Source organism: Hylobates moloch, unplaced genomic scaffold (genome assembly GCF_009828535.3).
Source record: "Hylobates moloch isolate HMO894 unplaced genomic scaffold, HMol_V3 SCAFFOLD_6, whole genome shotgun sequence".
Classification (NCBI taxonomy): Eukaryota; Metazoa; Chordata; class Mammalia; order Primates; family Hylobatidae; genus Hylobates; species Hylobates moloch.
Window position 1 is genome coordinate 18,830,534 of NW_026652281.1, and position 21,685 is coordinate 18,852,218.

A 21,685-nucleotide genomic window follows, 5' to 3' on the forward strand; every position below is an offset into this window, starting at 1 on the left:
CCAACTAAATTGTGTTCTTGGGCAACATTCTGAGTCTCACTGAGGTTCGGTTTCCTCAGCTGAAAACAGGTATTAACGGTACGTTAAAGGTTGCTGTGAGATTTAATATGTATAGTGGCCAACAGAATGCTCAGCATATATTAAGCACTAAAAAGTTTGCTGTAATTTTGAGAGTGCATATGAACATATATTTTTCACTTTAGGTATAACTGCTATAAAAGCAAAATGGGAAAAATTAAAAATTAAAGCCATATTAACAATCTATAGTTAAAAAATCAATTATGTTTCCCAGAGTCCCCCTTCCCTGTGTGATTCTAGGTGAGAATTGACCAAAAGAGAGACTTCCATGAGATTCTGAAGGCAAAATTGAAACAGTATCCATTAACCTGAAAGTCTCTTTTAGACAGATGCCGTATGTGCCTGGCAGACTGCAGCTTGACTTTGCTCTCTTGAACTCCAGACCCGTTTTTTCTTTCCAACTGTTGGTCCTGTTGACCAACAGAAAAGTCAGATTCACTACCAGATGTTGGCTGTGAACCTATAAAGAAGGAAAGTGCACAGAGGCAACAATATCCCGTAGATTTCCTCGCAGACTACCCCTTCATAGCTTTTCTTAGCTGGCTGTGCCTGCTCCTTGGATTGATTGGCTGGTGACTCCTCTAATCCTCCAACTCCTCTTACAGCCAGCCCTTCAGTTTCCCGTCTCCTCTCACAGTTGTGTGAGGTCAACTACATTATCCTGTAACCCTCTGAAACTGCTCTGCTGACTGAACCAACTGGAAGTGTTTCCAGGGAATAGAATTTTAAAAATAAAATTTGAAACTGGTTCTCTTATCTGACTAGATTTAGACATGAATGACCCTATTACCAGGGGTAAGTGGGATCCTGGCCATCCATGTCATGCAGTGATTCAACAGTTATTTAAATTCTCACCTATAGTCACCCCTAGTGCCTGTATAATCTAAATGGCTACAGAGGCAATGTGCAGAGTTAGTAAGTATCTGCTGCATTAGAACCTTTTCACAGAAACAAAGAGAATAATGACTGTGGAGTTGATTCATTGCTTCTAAATGTGCTGAAGAACTTAGAGAAAGAAAATGATAAGATGGGATTTAAAGTCACAGTTCAAGGTCTAAGTTGGGAGCAGGAAAATCTTCTGTGACTGCTCTGAAATAAAACTTTAAATATTTTTATCTTAAAAATTGATATATAATAGTTACACACACACATATATATACCCACATATTTACATATTTTTTGGGGTACATAGTGATGTTTCAGTACTTACAACGTATAGTTATCAGATCAAGGTAATTAGCATATCCAGCATTTCAAGCACTGATCATTTCTTTCTGTTGGGAATGTTCAATATCCTTTTTCTTCTAGCTGTTTGAAAATATATATTAATGTTTTGTTTTGTTTTTTTTTTTTTGAGACGGAGTCTCGCTCTGTCGCCCAGGCTGGGGTGCAGTGGCGCAATCTCGGCTCACTGCAAGCTCCGCCTCCAGGGTTCACGCCATTCTCCTGCCTTAGCCTCTCCGAGTAGCTGGGACTACAGGCGCCCGCCACCACGCCCGGCTAATTTTTTTTGTTATTTTTAGTAGAGACGGGGTTTCACCGTGGTCTCGATCTCCTGACCTCGTGATCCGCCCACCTCGGCCTCCCAAAGTGCTGGGATTACAAGCGTGAGCCACCGCGCCCGGCCGAAAATATATATTAATGTTAACTATGGTCATCCTACAGTGATATAGAACACTAGAGGTTATTCCTCCTATCTAGCTGTAATTTTGCTTCCTTTAATAAATCTCTCCCTATCCCCTTTTCCCCTACCATTCCCAGCCTCTGGCAACCTCTGTTCTACTCTTTACTTCTATGAGATCAACATATTTTAGCTTCTGCATTTGAGTGAGGCATGTAGTGTTTACCTTTCTGTTTCTTGCTTATTTTATGTAACATAATGTCCTCTAGGCTCGTCTATGTTGCTGCAAATGATAGGATTTCATTCTTTTTTATGGCTGAGCTGTATTCCATTGTCTATATATACCACATTTTCTTTATGTATTCATTTGCTGATAGATACTTGGGTTGATTCCATATCTTGACTATTGTAAATAGTGCTGCAATAAGCATGGAAGCCTTTTATGGTTTCATACAAATTTTAGAATTGCCTTTTGTATTTCTGTGAAGAATGTCATTGCCACTTTGATAACGATTTCATTGAATCTGTAGATTGTTTGGGGGAGTATTGTCATTTTAACAACATTATTTTTTTCCAGTTCATGGCCATGGGATGCCTTTCCATTTGTTTGTGTCTTATTCAATTTCTTTCATCAGTGTTTTATAGTTTGTTTTATGTGTAGAGATTGTTTACTTCATTGGTTAACTTTACTCCCAGGTATTTTATTTTATTTTTATTTTTTGGAGCTAATGTAAATGGGATTGCTTTCTTGATGTCTTTTCCAGGTTGTCATTGTTAGCATGTAGAAGCACTATTGATTTTTGTATATTGATTTTGTATCCTGAGATTTTATTGAATTTATCAGTTCTAAGAGTATTTAGGTTTTTTTTATATATAATATCTTCTCGTCTGCAAACAGGGCCCAATTTTACTTCCTCTGTTCCAATTTGCATGCCCTTTATTTCCTTCTCTTCTGTAATTTCTCTGGCTGTGATTCTCAGCACTATGTTGAATAAGAGTGGTGTAGGCTTCCTTGTGTGTTACCATTTTTAGATGAAAAGTTTTCAGCTTTTCTCTGTTTAATATGATGTTAACTATGGGTTTAACACATACAGTCTTTACTGTGTTGAGGCACAGCAAACCTTTTTTAATTCTACTGCTGATTTTCCTTAGGACCTTTTCCTATCTGTCATGTCTGCTAAATCCATACTCAGACTCAAGACCTGGAAGATCCAAAGGGACCAGGTAAAAACTGTGACTGATGAGGTTGTACTTTAAGGTTCTAAAAGAATTATGAGATTTTGCAAAGTCATATAAGCTGTGTGGGGATGTTTCTTAAGGATGTTAGATTAGGATGGAAGATATCCAATCTTGGATTAGCTTGAATTTTTTTTGATATGTGTGTGGTAAGTAGAGATTCTGGATTTAAGGTGTTAGTTGATGTGACTGAGAGTAATTCTAACAGTTTGACTGAAAACTGGACCCAATAGTGGTTCATACTGAGCAAAGTTGAGATGCCAGACTTCTTTGCTACAATGTAGTATAGAGAAAGGTATACATTTAGGAAGATTGGTTTTAATATGATAGTTATGTTCATCCACCTGTTAAATATATTCCCCAAGAGGGCCCAGAGGGCATTCCCTAATCAAGGCTTTGAAAGATACAGTGGTGAAGGCAGCATTGGAATCTTTAAAGAACTCTGTAGTGGCTATTCTCTGGAAGCCAGGAATAACGTTGGGAAATGCTGCCATAGAACTGATCTTATAGAATTTAATGAGTATAATAAATTCCATATGGCCAGGAGCCAAGTGGCAGGATTTAACTTCCAAAGACCATGCGTGCATGGATATTATAAAGAGCAGCAGATTCAATGTAGTAAACGGAATTGCTATGGTCTGAATGTTGGTTCCTGCTGCCACCCCCACGAAATTAATATGGTGAAACTTAATACCCATTGTGATAGCACTAAGAGGTAGAGCCTTAAGGACGTGATTAAATCACAAGGCAGAGCTCTCATGAATGGAAGTAATGCCCTTACAAAAGGCAGAGCTCTCATGAATGGAAGTAATGCCCTTGAAAAGTCTTCAGCAATCATCCTTACCCCTTCTGCCATGTCAGGACAAAACGAAGCCACCATTTATGATGAACATGTCCTTGTCAGACACCAAATCTGCTGGTGCTTGATCTTGGACTTCCCAACTACCAGAATCGTGAGCAATACGTTTCTGTTTATAAATTAGCCAGTCTAAGGTACTTTGATATAGCAGTCCAAACAGACTAAGACAGGAACGGTTTGACCTGCAAAAATTTTTGGTATTGGCCAATTGACCAGGGAGTCCTTAGGACTGAAATATGTGGGCATTCTACTAAACTGTTTCTTGATTTATATAACCATTATATCTCTATATTTAGTGAACACAAGTTGGATATGAATCACCATACCAGATAATTGCATTCCCTTTTTCAGTTTTCACTGGAGAGATGATTCTCAGACCCAGAACTTCCTGAATGAAGGGGAGGCCAGTTCTCTTTGAGAATGGTTCCTCAAAAACTTCAGGAATTTCACAGCTTAGTATAATTTCTAGGAATTCAGTGACGTGTTGAGATATCCCTTCTAAGTAAAGGACAAATTCCTGCCTCTAGCCCTTCCTAAGAGACACACATCCCATTTGGGCTGTGACAATGTGTAACTCATTTTGGAATGCTACTTTACACATTATTACTGAGTAATCCCAAAGACTTCCAGTTTCATGTGATGCACAGAATAAGGAGAGAATCTATAATCAGTTCACATTGCAATTGAAACTACTCTGCTATTTAGGCAATATAGCACAGCAGATATGATGGTACATAAAGAATCAGTGGCACATAAGGATCCTATATGGAGCTTCCGGCAGGATCCTCTTCGTGAATCACAGTGAGGTCTTAATAACTTTGGAGAAAGCTGTGTCCTTTTTACAAATAATTATTTCTATTTTGAAAAACTATTTCTGGTTTGCATTGAAATGCTAGTAAATGTTTAATGCTTCACCACAGGTCACCAAATTCCCATGTAACTTGAACTGCTCGTTATAACCTGGGTGGTGTCTGACACCACCCAGGTTACCTGCGCAAAATATCACTCCATCATCAAGGGTACAAGATTAATCTTGAGCACAAGCTGAAGGCATAATTTCCTTGAAAAATTGGATCTCATGGTTAAGGGTCCTACTACTGCTACATTGCCTCCACTCTCTCAACCCACACAGCCTCATAGAGAATTTATTATAACGAATTGACTGAGACAGAAAACATTTGGTCCTGGTTTACGGTCTGGTTCTTCACAATATGCTAGCATAACCAAGAGTAGACAACTGTAGCTCTACAACCCCGCACAGAAGTGACCTGAATGATTAGTAAGAAAAATCCTTGCAGAAGGAATTCAAGCTGTGCATCTGGCTGTTTATTTTGACTGGAAGAAAAACCAGCCAGAGGTATGGATATGCACTAACTTATGGGCTGTGTCTAATGGGTTTGGTAGGAACTTGAAAGGAGCATGATAAAAACTGGTAATAATGAAGTTCTGAGGAAAAAGAATGTGGCTAGAACTCCTTGAATTGTTTATATACTTATATTTCATTTGAATGTTCACCAAACAGCATACTCAGGAGAAACTGATCTCAATCATCAGGTGGATAAGATGACATGTTCTTTTGATGTTCATCAGTCTCTTCCAGGCACCTCTGTCCTCGACCAATACCCTCAAAAATAAAGAGATAATGGTGGCAGGAGTGGAGATTATGCATGAGCTAAGCAACATGAACTTATTTTCATCAAGGTCAATCTCTCTACAGTCACTGCTGAAGGTTCCACCTAATAATAGCAGAGAAGACATTATGGTACCCTTCTATGGGAGAAGCAACCCACCATCTTGATTGTAGGTTGATTACATTAGACTCCTTTATCACAGAAGAGGCAGTGTCTTGTTCTTGCAGAAACAGTCAGTTGATCTGAAAATAAATTTGCTTTCCCAGTTTGTAATGCCTCTGCCAATATACCATCTGTGGACTAAACAAATGTCTCACTCACTGTTAGGGTATTTCATACAATATTGTTTTTGTTCAAGGAACTTGTGTGACAGCAAATAAAGTGTGGACCGGGGCTCACTGTCGTGTAAATCTCTCATAGTACCATGCTCCCCATCACCCCGAAGCAGATGGCCTAACAGAATGATATGTCTTTTTAAGAAAGGTTTAGTCTCCTACCAGATGGATGAAAACACTTTGGAGGTTTGAGATAATGTTCTCTAAGATGTATATTTTCTGAACTATCAACCAGTACATGGTGCTATTTCTACCTAGATTTATGGATTCAGGAGTCAAGGGATGGAACTTACTATTTCAATTTTTCCTTCTCCCATTCGTCTACTATTTCACATAAAATTTGTTGATATTGGTTAACCCTATATCTCAGCAGTTAAATTAAAGGACTTACATAGGAAGGGTCAATCTAGGAAAGAGGTGACCTCGATATTAAAACACATTTATTAAAATTACGGTGAAAAATATTAATAAGAGAAATGTAAAGAACTGTGAAGCTTTTGAGGTTTTACCCTACTTGCAACTTATCAAGTTATCCTGTTACAATTTCGGGGCAGAAGACATGAGACTCCTGCATTAGAGACAAAGGACTTTATTACTCACAGCAATCGTAGTAGCCAGGCAATCAGCTTTTCCTGTACTGGCTCCTTGAGCCCCATTTCCCAAAGGGTGACATGAAGAGAGCCAGGTGACGTCAGAACATGCATTGGATTGTCTTATAGTAAAGAAACCCCAATTTTAGGGAACCTGAAACTTTTATGAGAAGCATGTTTGCCCTTTGCTCACAAGAGAGATACTATCTTCCAAGGCAGTTCACTATACAAACATCCTCTAGAAGATACTCCAGAACAAAAGTAGACAGTACCTTTGTTCATCAGACATGTGGATATGTGACAAGTCTACGAAGAATTGTCTCTCAATGGGATGTTTTACATATTTTATTGAAAAATCTAAGAAATCATGTGAATCATGTACAATATTTTCTCACAAGAAAAATTTTAAGCTGGCTTTTGAACGTTTCACATAATTGTAAAACTTTTTAATTTTTAAAAGGAAGAAAAACACAATGAAACTACCACAGTATTATATGCTTTCTGTTTTTCCTTTTTCCTAGGGAAAAGGCTGAGAAATATCAGTAAATTTTCTAATTATGATTCGTGAGGCTAAGTACTATAATCTTTAATAAATCTGCTAAAAAGATACAGGGAAATGGGTGGATCAATGTTTTCTTTGTTAAAAATATTTTTAAAAAAGCTAAAATCTAGAGATAACATGTTAAAATAATACATATTTTTTGTAAGATGTTACCATTTCTAACGATTTCTCTACACTATATCAACAGTGCAATTGTGATTCAGTGTAAATCATTACAGTGTTTCATTGTTACAATACTTGTGTTCAAGTACATGTTCATGAACATGATCAAAGTCTCTATTTTGACTTTTCTTTTCCATATCAAAATAAGGTTATCATTACAGCAGAATTTTTCCTATGGATGTCTATAAATCTGAACCAAATTCATAATACATTCTCTAAAAACCTGTTCAACACCATGAGGTTCATTATGTTTACACATCTCCTGCAGATGACAGAAAATGGGCTAATTCTGCAGCAGGACACCAAAAAACAAAAATAGTTTCTCTTCATATATACCTAAACTATTATGCTAAGTCAGTATACATTCTGGATAATTCAATGTTGTTGGTGGGGAGAGAGAAGCACCTTAGAGATAGCCCTAACAAACAATGAAACATTGTTTTAAGTATAATGATCTATTTTTTTCCTTTTTCTTTTTATTATATTACTGGATCCAACTAATTCATTCAATAAAATTATTTATGAAGCCATATAGTATAAATCAAAATGTTTGTGTAACCAAAACAAGCACCACATTGGATGTTTGGCAGGCAAAAAAATAAATTAATTTGATTAAATTATATGTAATCTGATAATATTTGGTCTGAAAAACATGCTAGTGTGTGTGTTTATAAATAATGTAGTTGCAAAGAGCTGTGATCCAGCCAGCCTGCTAGAGGTCAACTCTTCTGCTGCAGCTTTTGGGCATAGAAGTCCCTGCATGTTTCACAGCAGCGCTGATACCACCGCATGTCCTGACATAGGTTCTTTTCACGTATCACTCGGCAGTACACTGGCCACTGATCTCCCAGGCACTTGAAAGTCAGAGCAGCTGTGAAACAGAACGTAGTGAATTCAATCTATGCAGATCTCATATATGTCAGTAAAAACAAACTTCAAGCGTTTAAGTGGGGCAGATTTTGTACACTCTCTTTGATTCATTTATATTACCTTCTGGATTTTAAACAAGAAAGAGATACACACACATACATACCTCCTATGATTAAAAAGTAAAGAATGAATAATATTTTTACTTATAAATGTTTTTAGGCCTATTAAAGATATAATTCCCAGGTTCAGTGTGTTGTACTTTTAAGCTTCAGTTTCATAGCTTTCATTTAAGTTTCTTTTGAATTTTAGTAGAGAAAATTAAAAAGAAAAATAAATGTGCTCAATATATCTACCTTTATGGGAATACAAATTAATAAATACTATTATTGGGGTTGAAATTACAAGGAAACAGCAAAGTAAAAATATGCTCACAGTTATTTCATATTCCTAGTTTCCCCAGATAACAGACACATCTCAATGGATTATCTGGAGCTGTGATTTCAGGCTTCTATAAAAATCAATGCATATCATCACAAGCGACTGAGATTTATAGCAATAGTTGAACTGTTTGAAATGAGAACTTGGTATAGAATATTTGGTCATGTAGACTTGGCCTCCATTTTTGTAAAACAGTGTGTTCTGGAATGCATGATGAGAGTCACTCCTGCTATAATTATTTCTTTTGCATATGAGAATGAATCGTAGTCTAATATAATTATTCTATTTTTAAAAACCTTAGATTTTCCTAACCATTGTGCTTCTGTATTTTGGGGTATACCTTCAAGGAATAATAGAGAAAATGCAATTTTAACAAAATTTTTATTTTAATCCATTATTTTCTGCCACATAATATTTCAAGGACTCCAACTAATTGCTGGAGAAAGGAATTATACTGCTATTGAATAAATGGATTTAGTACATCTGCTCTAGAATGGCTTAACTTTTTGCCTTAATTAGTGTTATTTGCCTTGAACTGATAATTTCTTAGGAATGTTAGTTAATTATTTGGCCCTAAAAAGAGAATTTTTGTATTTCCATGAAGAAACCAAGCTTTCCCATTTGATTGAGTTTTATGCCTGGAAAAATACATATGATAATTTATCTCCTTACATTTTGGTAATATTATTTTGTGTGATTCAAATTGTTCCCCTGGAGATTATATGCACAGGTTAAAACCAAAGGTATTAAACATAAATTAACCCACTGACAATCAGGCAGGAGTGCTGTTAAAAGCTACTAATAGTCACAGATGTAAATGCTAAATCATTCATTAGTATTTGTTATGCAAGTGTAGGCTATATCTACTTAAAATATATAGTCTAATTCTCAATTATGGGTTAAATAACAGAAATTGAGGATATATATATGAAGGCATTTCATAACATAAAACAATGTAAACATCAATATAGTCAATATTACTAGAATATATTTTTTATTTAGTATCATATTCTCAAAGCTTAAAAAGAAAATAGAACTTCTTGTTTAATGGTGTAGATCCATGCACCCATTCTTCTTGAAAGACATTTTTTAGTCTGTGTTCCTCCAAAGAATAATTTATACCCAGATCACAAGGAAGGCTATTAACCACGGAGAAATCTAAGGCTTACACTACAATCTCATCTTTCCACAGACATTAACTTAATTGATAGTTCTGCCATGGGATTGATCCGAGTCTAAATTTTGGTTCAAAAAGACCTGGGGTGGTGTGGCATTATTATTTCCTGGAGCTGCCTCTGATTGGACAACTTTGGGAATCAAAGCAGTTTAAGTTTTTAGGACTTTTTTACCCACTTGACCATTTGGACGAAATCATATTTAAATGGATCCAATTTAGTCCAAACCAAAATAATTAGTATAGGTTTACAACTATCAAGGTTTAAAGCAATATATAAAATACAAGAAGCCATAAGCATTTCTATGTTTCTGAAACGCATCTTTTTTTTTTTTTTTTTTTTTTGTCTGCTTACCCAATCTGGGTGATGTTATGGTATTTACATTAATTTTCTCATTGCAGGGTTGAAGGTGGCATGGCCTGTATGCTGCAGGTTTTTCTGAGGAAAAACATTCATTTCCATGTCTTCCTGTGATCTTATGCATGCATTGGATTACACGGGACTGCATTCCTTTGCCACAGGTAATTGAGCACTAGGAGAAATACAAGGTTTGTTAAGGTTCTTTTTTATTTTTATTTTTTGCTGTTATTGTTTTCTAGGGTGTGGCAACATTCTCTAAATGTTTCTTAAAATTAAATATGAGCTGCAACATCCATAGTCAATGCAAAACATGGGTCAGAAACATTGATGCTCATAAATTGGGCACAATGCCTTTGAGAACCTCTGGCTGATCTAAGACAGAGTTTTGGGTAATGAAAAGGACACAAGAGTAAAGAAGGATAAAGAAAAAGGTACAGTATGACTTGAAGAGAAAGAGTGAATGACACCATTAATGCTTGAGCAGACAGCTTTCAAAGGTCTAAGACATGGTTTGAAAACAAATAATTGATTCATTATTATTTAATTTAATCATTGATGTTCAGAAGTTAGCACATGTCTACTTTTAGAGCTGGATCCTTGTTACAGTCTTTAAATATACTCATCTGCCTTATTTTCTCTGGCCTTAAAATGTTTATAAATAATATCAAGATGTCTTAGCCAGATATGTTATTAAAGTAATTGCTTTTTCTTGGTAGATTAGATGATGTTAGTATTATGCTAATCAAAATATTTGATAATCTGAATTTCTCAGGTAAAAGGTACTTTTTTTCTCTTTTTTATTTTTATAGATTCAGGGGATAGATATATAGCAAAATGGTAAGGTTTAGGCTTCTAGTATACCCATCACTCAGATAGTGAACATTGTACCCAATATGTAAATTTTCAACTCTCTCTGCTTTTGGAGACCTCAGTGTCTATTTTCTCTCTCTCTCTATGTCCACATGGGCCCATTGTTTGGTTCCCACTTACAAGCGAGAACATGTAATATTTGATTTTCTGTTTCTGAGTTATTTCACTTAGGATAATGGCCTCCAGCTCCATTCATGTTGCTGTAAAATACATAATTTCATTCTTTTTTGGCTGCATATTATTACATACACACACACACACACACACACACACACAGGTACACACACTTGCTTTATCCAGTTACCTGTTGGTGGACACTTTGATTCCCTAACTTTGCTAATATGAATAGGCTGTGATAAACATATGAGTGGAGGTGTCTTTTTGATACAAGGATTTTGTTTCCTTTGGATAGATACCCAATAGTAGGACTGCTGAGTCAAATGGTAGTTCTATTTTTAGGTCTTTGAGAACCCTTCATACTGTTTTCTATAGTGGTTGTGTTTATTTACATTTTCACTAACAATGCATAAGTATTCCCTTTTCTCTGCATCCTCACCAACATCTGTTTTGTTTTTTTTTTTTTTTTTTTTTTTGTCTTTTTAATAATAGCCGTTCTGACTGGTATGAGATGGTATCTCATTTTGGTTTTAATTTGCATTTCTTGGATGATTAGTGATGTTGAGCATTTTTTATATGTTTGTGGGCTGCTTGTGTGTTTCTCCTGAGGAATGTGTGTTCATGTCCTTCGCCCACTTTTTAATGGGGCTACTCGTTTTTTGTTTGTTGAGTTGTTTGAGTTCCTTGAAGATTCTGAGTATTAGTCCTTGTCAGATGCATAGTTTGAAAATATTTTCTCCCATTCAGTTAATTTTCTGTATACTCTGTTGATTATTTCTTTTGCTGTGCGGAAGCTTTTTCGTTTACTTAAGTCTCATTTGTGCCTTTTTGTTTTTGTTGCATTTGCTTTTAAGGTCTTACTCATAAATTCCTTGCATATGCCATTGTCCAAAAGCATTTTCTTTGGTTTTCTTCTAGGATTTTAAGTTTCAGGTCTTATGTTAAAGTCTTTAATCCACCTTGAGTATATGGTGAGAGACAGGGGTCCAGTTTCATTGTTCTGCATATGGCTATCCAATTTTTCCAGCATCATTTATTGAATAGGGTTGTCCTTTCCTCATTGCATTTTTTTACTGACTCTGTTGAAGATCAGTTGGTTATAGGTATGTGGTTTTGTTTCTGAGTTCTTTTTTCTGTTCCCTTGATCTGTGTATCTGTATTTGTACTAGTACCATGCTATTTTGGTTACTATAGCCTTGTAGCATAAAGTCAGGTAATGTGATGGCTCCAGCTTTGTTCTTTACTTAGGATTGCTTCAGCGATTCAGGCTATTTTGGAGTTCTATATGAATTTCAGGATTTTTTCCTAATTCTGTGAAAAATGACATTGATAATTTGATAGGATTTGTGCTGAATCTCTAGATTGCTTTGGGTAGTATGGTCATTTTAATGATATTGATTCTTATATGAGCATGGGATGTTCTTCCTTTTGTTTGTGTCATTTATTTCTTTCATCAGTATTTTGCAGCTCTCCTTGTAGAGGTCTTTCACCTTCTTAGTTAAATGTATTCCTAAGTAATTCTTTTGTGTGTGTGGTTATTGTAAATGGGACCGTCTTCTTGATTTCATTATCAGTTTGAATGTTATTGGTGTATAGACATGCTTCTACATTGATTTTGTATCCTGAAACTTCACTGATGCCATTTGTCAAGTCTAGGAGTCTTTTGAAGGAGTCTTTAGCATTTTCTAGATATACAATCTTATTATCAGCAAACACAGATAATTTGACTTCCCCTTTTAAAATCTGGATGTTTTATTTCTTTCTCTTGCCTGATTGCTCTGGCTAGGACTGCCAGTACTATGGTGAGAAGTGGTGAGTGGGTATCCTTATCTTGTTCCGGTTTTGGGGAAATGCATTCAACTTTTTCCCATTCAGTATGATGTTGGCTGTGGGTATGTCATATATGGCTTTTACTAATCAAGTGCACTTTTAACCGATTTCTTGCATTTCAACTAAATGTTATTTTCATTTGTAAAATATTTTGCAAAGAACATATTTGACGCATACCGGTCTTTTACCGGGGAAGTCTCTTAGTTTCATACATATATCACTAAATCTGTTTTTTGACACAAATAATCTGATGCTAATTTGTCTGAGAAAATACCACTATTTTATGGTATCAAAACTATATGTAAGAGGGGAAATGTGCTTGTGTTTCTGAAAATAATGATTTATTTACTAGCCATTTTATTTTCCATGTAAAAAGATATAGCAATATTTTGCTTAAAGGGTTTATTAATACAATTAGAATTATTTAAATAAATTATCTTGGTGTATTCTATTCTGATTACAAATTGGTAAATATTTTCTGATTGTCATCTTTTAAGTATACAGACATACCATTTGTAATACTTTTTTCCTCTGTATTTTCCTAAGTCACTATTAGTATTGCATTCTCTTTGCTATCAGTTCTTCCTTTATGATCATCATTGGGCTCATCTCTTTTCTTATTTTCCTTAGCACAAGAAGCATTCTGCACAAATCCTCATTGCCTCAAATCTAATGTACTATTGTTTGATTTGTTTTTAGTCATCAGCCTGCCAATGAATGGCCCATATTAATTGAAAATGCATTCTTTCAAAATTTATTTACATATATATGCTCCTTGGACAAAAATCTTTGGTTATTGAGTTTACCATTGCCTACAAGATAAAGCCCAGTGTCCCACTATATCCAGGTTGGCATGCGTTTACCTCTTTAACTTTATATTTGACTCCACCCTATTAAAAATAATTTGTTATTTTATAAACTAATCATTTCCATGCAATTTCTATTTCCACCTCTACAATTGTGCTCAGAGTAATACTCCTTTCCTAAATGCCATGCCGTTTTACAAAATTGTATCTTAGGCTGGGTGTGGTGGCCCACACCTGTAATTCCAGCACTTTGGGAGGCTGAGGCAGGCAGTCACTTGAGGCCAGGAGTTCTAGACCAGCCTATCCAACATGGCGAAACCCCATCTCTACTAAAAATACAAAAACTAGCTAGGTGTGGTGGTGCAGGCCTGTAATTCCAGCTACTGGGGAGGATGAGACAGGAGAATTGCTTGAATCCAAGAGGCGGAGGTTGCAGTGAGCCAAGATCATGCCACTGCACTCCAGCCTGGGTGACAGATTGAGACTCTGTCTCAAACAAAACAAAACAAAACAAAACACTATCTCAAATCCAGCTTCTCCATGAGAGCTTCCACACTATCCTAACTACCTATGCATATTTATGCAATATTCATAAATTAAACCATATATTCATATGTTGAGTCTACACTTCAGAATCACAGGAGAGATTTTTCTTTAAAGACAATGATGGATTTTAAGACATAGCATTTCTTAGTCAATAAATTCATATGAGATCTGGGAATCTGCATTTTTAGTAAAAATATTTAGGTGATTATGCTGTGCAGTCTGAGTTTGGAAATTACTGGCCAAAAGTACATGTTCTGTATTTAACATAGACCCTTTGTATTGCTTCTTATCTGTAAGCAGTATCATGGTACTACTTACGTGGTAAATTATGTATTACTACTTGCATAGTAAATTATGTTAGAGTTGTTTGTATGTCATGTTCAATAATGAAGCCTATATTTCTGTTATGACAATAGCTTACTGCAGAATAATGGAATTTTATGTGCACGTCATTAACATGAATCTACAGATAATGTAACTTTCTAAGTTTTACTCTGTATATATTTCTGCAAAATATTATCTTTGTATCTGATGAATTCTTTGCTTTCTGAAAATAGCAGATCAAAGAACAACAAACTAGGATGTCATGTCCTTTAAACCTGACTTTTTCTCTTAAACTTCTACAGGATTTGACTATTTCCAGTTCAGTGTAAGCTTTATTATAATTTCCAGCTATTATAAGAGGACTCGTTGACATGGTCTTTCTCCTTTAAAAGCTTTAATCTCAATAGCACTCTATACAATGGATATAATCATATAAATAAAGACATGCTTAGAAAAGTATTTTCAGGACAATGCAATACAGTTTAACTAAAACTTTTAAGGGATTAATATTACATAGAACAAAATACTGTTCTGGTATCTATTCGTAAAATTTCTGTAAATCTTGAAAAAGATCACAATATTTAAGAAACCAAAAGAATAACAGAAGCCTTAGAAAGATGAGCTCACTCTGATGTGATAAAGAAGGTTCTCAATATTTCAAAGAGGTCCATAATTAGTCACAGACTATTCCTGACACTTTTAGTCAGTCTTATATAATCAACTCCAAGGTATATGAGCAAAGCAAAGTAACACATTTTTCAGTATTATTGAAAATGACATAAAATAACAGTAGACACATGATAACTCAGAATATATAATCTTAGCAGATAATGGCTGAATAGCACCTTTTATAAAAATTTGGGGACTAAAAAAAGATGTTAGTTGCATTTTATAGGCAAATTACGTTTTGTAACTATTTGGGCATAACCTGGAAATAAAAATATTCTCCAAGAAATAATGGAAATTCTGTAATTCATTAAACTAAAACAGTATAATTTTCTGCTTTAGAAACTAATAACAAATAGATTTGCTTTATTATTAAAATAATCTTTTAGCCTTAGAATCTAATTTTCACTAGAATATTTTAATAATAAAACATCAAGTTCTTACTAGTAAGTGTTTTCTTTATAAAATATAATTTGGTAAAACTTTTATTACAAATGTATGGAAAATGGACAGGTATTTGAAATAGAACCATTGAAATCCCGAGTTATCTTCTAAACTATTTATTATTTTTATTATAGAAGACAATATTAAATAACCAAATATCTCCTCAAATAATGTCACTATGATTAAAAACACACAGACATTTAAGAAAAAGCCAAAATAATTCTGACTTCAAAATTAGGAGACCTGGCTTCTAATTATTTGCCTCTAGCAAATAATTTACTGAAACTTTTTTTTCCTTTTTGTTAGACAAGGTATTGTAGTAGATCATAGCTGCAGGTTCAGGTCTAAATTACTATCAAAGTAAAACTCCAAATAATTTATTATTAAAAGTTACTATCATCTAGGTGGTGAAAATTTCTAAGTGGTGAAGCTACGTAAGAGTAAAGACTCTAATCTCGATAACTATTATCCAGTTTGCCAGCTTACAGTTGTGGCAAGTCTTAGCTTTCTGCAAGTAGAAGTCCTGTTTAACATAGTGTTAAAATTATAGTTTGCTTGAATGTCTCAGAATACTACATCATTTATTTTTGTTTTCAAATATTTACTGACCACTCATTATGTCCCTGGTCCTTTGTAAAAAATAAAAACACCAGAGATTATTTACTATGGATCTGGTATTTTATTCAATAACATTTATTAACAAAACACAATGACATAAAATCGATGGAGTTAGAAGTAGATTACTACCACTGTGGAAGCTGGGCAATTTCATCCACTTTTAGCCAGTTATGTAATATTTAAATAATCAGTTACACTACAAAGCTACTTTGTTGCTTTGTGATCAAAGGAAACCAATAGTACTGTTATGAGACAGGGCCTCTGATCCAGACCCCAAGAGAGGTGGTTTCTGGACCTCTTACAAGATAGAATTCAGGGTGAGTCCTTAAAGTGAAAGCAAGGTTATTAAGAAGATAAAGGACATGAAGTCCTTGCCCATGCCTATGTCCTGAATGGTATACATATGTAACAAACCTGCATGTTGTGCACATGTACCCTAAAACTTAAAGTATAATTAAAAAAAAAGAAGATAAAGGAATAAAAGAAGGGCTACTCCATAGGCAGAGCAGGGCATGGGCTGCTCAACTTAGTATACTTATAGTTATTTCTTGATTATATGCTAAACAAAAGGTGGATTATTCATGAATTTTCCGGGACAGAGGTGGGCAATTCCCAGAACTGTGGGTTCTTCCCCTTTTTAAACCACATAGGGTAACTTTTTGATGTTGCCATGGCATTTGTAAACTGTCACGGTGCTGGTGGGAGTGTCTTTTAGCATGCTAATGTATAATGTATAATTAGTGTATAATGAGCAGTGAGGAGGACCAGAAGTCACTTTCATCACTATCTTGGTTTTGGTGGGTTTTGGCCAGCTTCTTTACTGCAACCTGTTTTATCAGCAAGGTCTTTGTGACCAGTATCTTGTGCCCACCTCCCATCTCATCCAATGACTCAGAATGCCTTAACCTCCTGGGAAGGCAGCCCAGTAGGTCTCAGCCTTATTTTACCAGGCCCTATTCAAGATAGAGTCTGTCTGGTTCCAAAGCCTCTGACAGTACTACTTCTGAAAGTTTTTCCTCCATTCAATGCTAACAGAAAGAAGCTAGTACTTATTTAGTGTTTATTATATGCCAGGCACTGTGTTAAAGCTTATATTTATTTTAATATCTCACATGAAGGCCATGAATACTATTATCCCTTTTAAACAGAGGAGAAAGTAGAGGCTCACATAAATTCACAAATTGCCTATGGTTTTACAGGAAAGAAGTGCTGGAATTAGAGTTTTAACTTAAAAAATATTGAATTCAGCATTTGAATGCTTAAGCACTGTTTAATACTCAAAAATTGCTAATATTTCTCTTATGTTAAAACAGAAATATTTCCCTTTTCCACAGACTGCCATGTCAGACATATCCTACTTTATTGTTAAATTAAACATAAATGAATTTTGAAAGCTTTTTTATTTCATTTTTAGTATAACTCAGGTTATATGGTATGAGGTAAACTTTTGCTCTAAGGACAATTCGTATGCATGATTCATCTTTAGATAGGGTGATCATATAATTTATTATCCATATCAGGACATTTGTGAAATAAGTTGCTGATAATAATTTTTCCCAGACTCTAGGCATACTGGGACAGTCCTGGATAAACTAAAACATCTAGTCACGTTCTCTACAGACAACCTACTCACAGATCATGTATTAGACAATAAACACAAATGAACAGACATATGAAATACCTATTATATTCCATGCCTCTAATATGCTCTTACATAGAATATCTTGGTTATCTTTCTCATAACCCTAACAACATTGCTAATGGAACGTGTGAGGCATGTATTTCATTTATTCATTCGACAAATAGTTACTGAGCCAATATGCCACCTCTGGAGACTGGAATGTAATAGTAAGCACAACAGAGAAGAACAGGGGCCCCCAGGAGCTTACATCTTAATGGGGGAGAGGGTAAGAGCAAAAAAAAAAGGAGGAAAGTACACTATAATTTACATGTTAACAGGTACTATGGAAAAAATTAAAGCTGGGAGAGAGGATGAGAAACGTTTGGGATAAGGGGTTTTGTAATTCAAATAGGAAAATCAGGGTAGGACTCAAGGAGATGATACAAAGACATGCCCCATAATGACAGACAAACCTCAAATGCAAGTCTTTTGATTCCAGATATAATGTTATTTCCACTATATGCACTATATAGTTTTATTCACACATTTGTGTGCTATGATATTCCAAAATGTTTAATAACAAGGGCAAATGAGTAGAGTGGACCTTTAAGTAGGTGTTTCTTCAGATTCCATGGCGTGCTCTCTCTCGCCTTCCTTCCCTTCTCCCTTCTTTCAGTCCTTCTTTCTAATAAATGCCAAATCTTGCTCTTCACATGTGTATCAAGTAATTTAATATATATTTGAAACAAGACACACTATAGAGTTCCACTAAAAACCAAAATGATAAAATGTCAACATCAATTTGCCAGCAAATGGGAAAGAAATACAGAGTTTACCAGATAACTTGCTATTGAAATTTCTTTTACAAGGAAAATTTTCTGACTAAAGGATTTTAAAAAGAGAGTCTTGTATTGTCTGACAGATATTCTGTTCTCCAAACAGTTTAATATTGCCCCAAAAGATCTTTGAAACAAAGCACCTCATGAATCAACTCCATGTACAAGATTTAATTCTGAATAGGAAACACAATCATGATGTCCCAGGTTTACTAGAGTAAAAAGAAAGCAATCATCTTTAGAGCAAATTTAAACAGCTTACAAAATTGCTTACAAGGATTTAGGACTTAAGCAAGTTTTTGACATAGACAAACAACAAGACACAAGGAAAGTTGATGTCAATAATCCCTTTTCCCCACCAAAAAATAAGCCCCAAAGTCTCTGAAAGCAAAATTTGTTCCATTGCCGTAGTGATATTCATCAATTAAATCTACCTAAGGAAAGTACAATCTTCTCCGTACTTGGGTACACGTGAGATAATTTCATCATGTAAACGAAAAATAAAATTCTAAGTCCCCCAACTAACTGAATGGACCCCTCCCCTCAGCCAAGAGCATTCTAGAAGTAAACCTGAAACACAAATTCAGGCCATGAATGGGTGGTAGTGTTATACTAGATAGGCAGACATGAGCAGGGCAGAAGAGGGACTCTCCCTCCCCCGCAACCAGAAATGTCAGGTGACCATCAGGTGATGGTCAGGAGGTTGTTAACTGTCTCTCTAAAATAATAATTAGTTGCAACCAGCACCTGGCGAAGGCAGTTTCCCTATAGATAGAAAAAACCTGAAACTGGTGATCAGCAGCTTTCCAATAAGATCTCAGGAATTGGGCAAGCGGGCGCAAGCATGAGCATTAAGAGGAAAAATGGTGGAGTTTAACTGGTATATGACCTCCTAGGAATATTAGACTAGTAAGAGGAGAGCGCCTTAAGTGAGCATGCATGCAACTCCAGTAAACACACTGCGCATGCTCCCCTCCCAAGTGCGAGCCGGCCGTTGTGCATGTGGACAGCTCACCCCAAAAGAAGAATTGGGGAGAAGGAATGGAAGACCCCGGAAGCATGCTAACATATAACATCCCAAGTCAAAAGGTCAAACTGCACACTTGTCCTTCAAGTTACCTGCTTGGTCCTCGTCCAAGTTTACTTTCCGTCCTTTCATTCCTGCTCTAAAGCTTTTTAATACGTTTTTCATACACTAGCTAGAAAGAAATTATTTAGGCAGTTTGTGAGAGTCAGAGAGTCCTTAGTAATGTTTTTCTGTTAATGAAAAGCAGCCCCCAAATCATTTCTTTTCTAACAAAGAGGGGCCTGTAAAATTGAGCTGCAGACATAGAAACTAGAAGCTTGCATGGGTGAATGCCGGCAACTGTGCCAATAGGAAAAGGCTACCTGGGGCCCAGATATGTTCAACATGGAGGGTCCTTCTCCCTTTTTCTTTGTCAGCCAGGTGTAGAATAAAGGAACAGTCAACATGATGCCAGCCAAGTGGAGAACCCATCTGCATAATAGAAGATTAGGGTGGGGTGGCCAGCTTCTTCCTGTGCTATGCAAACAAACAGCACACCTAGTCCAACCAATCTCTCATGCCCTATGTAAATCAGACACTGCCTCCTCAACCTCATCTATAAAACCTCGTGCATTTCACCACAGAATCAGAAGACACACTCAGGAGTCCCTCTCTCTCTATGAAAGAGAGTTATTCTCTTTTCTCTTTCTTTTGCCTATTAAACCTCTGCTCTTAAGCTCACTTATTGTGTGTCTGCCCCTGGCATGAGACAACAAACCTCGGGTATTTACCCCAGATAATGATGCTGCTTCACTTTCACTCCTGCTATAAAACTTGCCTTGGTCTCTCCTTCTGCCTTATGCCTCTCAGTCAAATTCTTTCTTCTGAGGAGACAAGAACTGAGGTTGCTGTAGACTCAGTGGATTTGCTGCTGGTAACAGTAGAACACACCTGATTATACCCTCCTCCCTTTGGAATTCAGGCATAGCTGACCAGCATTAACATTAAAAAAGAGACCTTAAGATTAACAAAGTAGACTCTTTGTAGCAATAAGAATATGACAGATAGCAGGCCCTGAAAGAAATCAAAGTAATTTACTCCAAAACTTATTTTCTTGACATATTTTGAAATGGCCACGCAAAGCTTCTCTTGTGGGAAAAATCTACATTTTGTAAAGAATCCCCTTCTCTTTCCAGGTCTTTTTCTTGATCCAGAAGAGAATTAACTAAGAATCTGGCACCTTTTTGAGTCTGATAAGAAACATTTACAGTCTATTCTCTCGGAAGCCTGCTAAGTAGAGGCTGCACCTGCATAAGAACGGTGGTCTCCGCAACCCCTTATCTTAACCCAGGCACACTCCCTTCTATTGATTCCAGGTCTTTAAATAAATTCTTACAATCAATTGCCAATCAGAACATCTTTGAATCCACCTATGACCTGGTAGCCCCCTCTTCAAGTTGTTTCTGTATCAAACCAATGCACATCTTACATGTATTGATTGGTGTCTTAAGTTTCCCAAAAATGTATAAAACTAAGCTGTAGCCTGACTACCATGGGTACATGTTCTCGGAATTTCCCAGGGCTGTGTCATGGGCTGTGGTCATACATATTTGGCTCAGAATAAATCTCTTTAAATATTTTACACAGTTTGACTCTTTTCATTGACAACCCTATATTTCTTTTATAATGAAATAAATCTTTTATTGCCCTGGACATTAGTGACAATGTCTAAGATTGTATTAAATTATGTCTATACTGTGGCTCACATGTCAAACACTAAACACAATAGAATAATTCTCAATAATTTAAACACTTTGGACTCTCGAAATGATTAGAGAAATAGTTTAGTAAATGAGAAGCTCAAATAGAAATGTTAGCAAATCAACTTGGTAACAAGAAAAAGGCTTAAAAAATCAGGAAACAACAGGTGCTGGAGAGGATGTGGAGAAATAGGAACACTTTTACACTGTTGGTGGGACTGTAAACTAGTTCAACCATTGTGGAAGTCAGTGTGGCGATTCCTCAGGGATCTAGAACTAGAAATACCATTTGACCCAGCCATCCCATTACTGGGTATATACCCA

At 35.8% G+C, this 21,685-nt stretch overlaps 1 protein-coding gene across 1 annotated transcript in view; it reads right to left on the reverse strand.

Moving 5' to 3' along the window:
* Positions 1-6,331: 6,331 nt before the first annotated feature.
* Positions 6,332-21,685, reverse strand: part of ADAMTS19 (ADAM metallopeptidase with thrombospondin type 1 motif 19) — a 286,463-nt gene continuing 271,109 nt past the window's right edge. Inside the window, exons 22-23 of the mRNA XM_032156524.3 lie at positions 9,912-10,089; positions 6,332-7,945 (exon numbers count right to left, since the gene is read on the reverse strand). Of these exons, the coding sequence (XP_032012415.1) occupies positions 7,794-7,945; positions 9,912-10,089 (330 nt within the window). The 3' untranslated portion in view covers positions 6,332-7,793. The remainder of the gene's footprint in view (positions 7,946-9,911; positions 10,090-21,685) is intronic.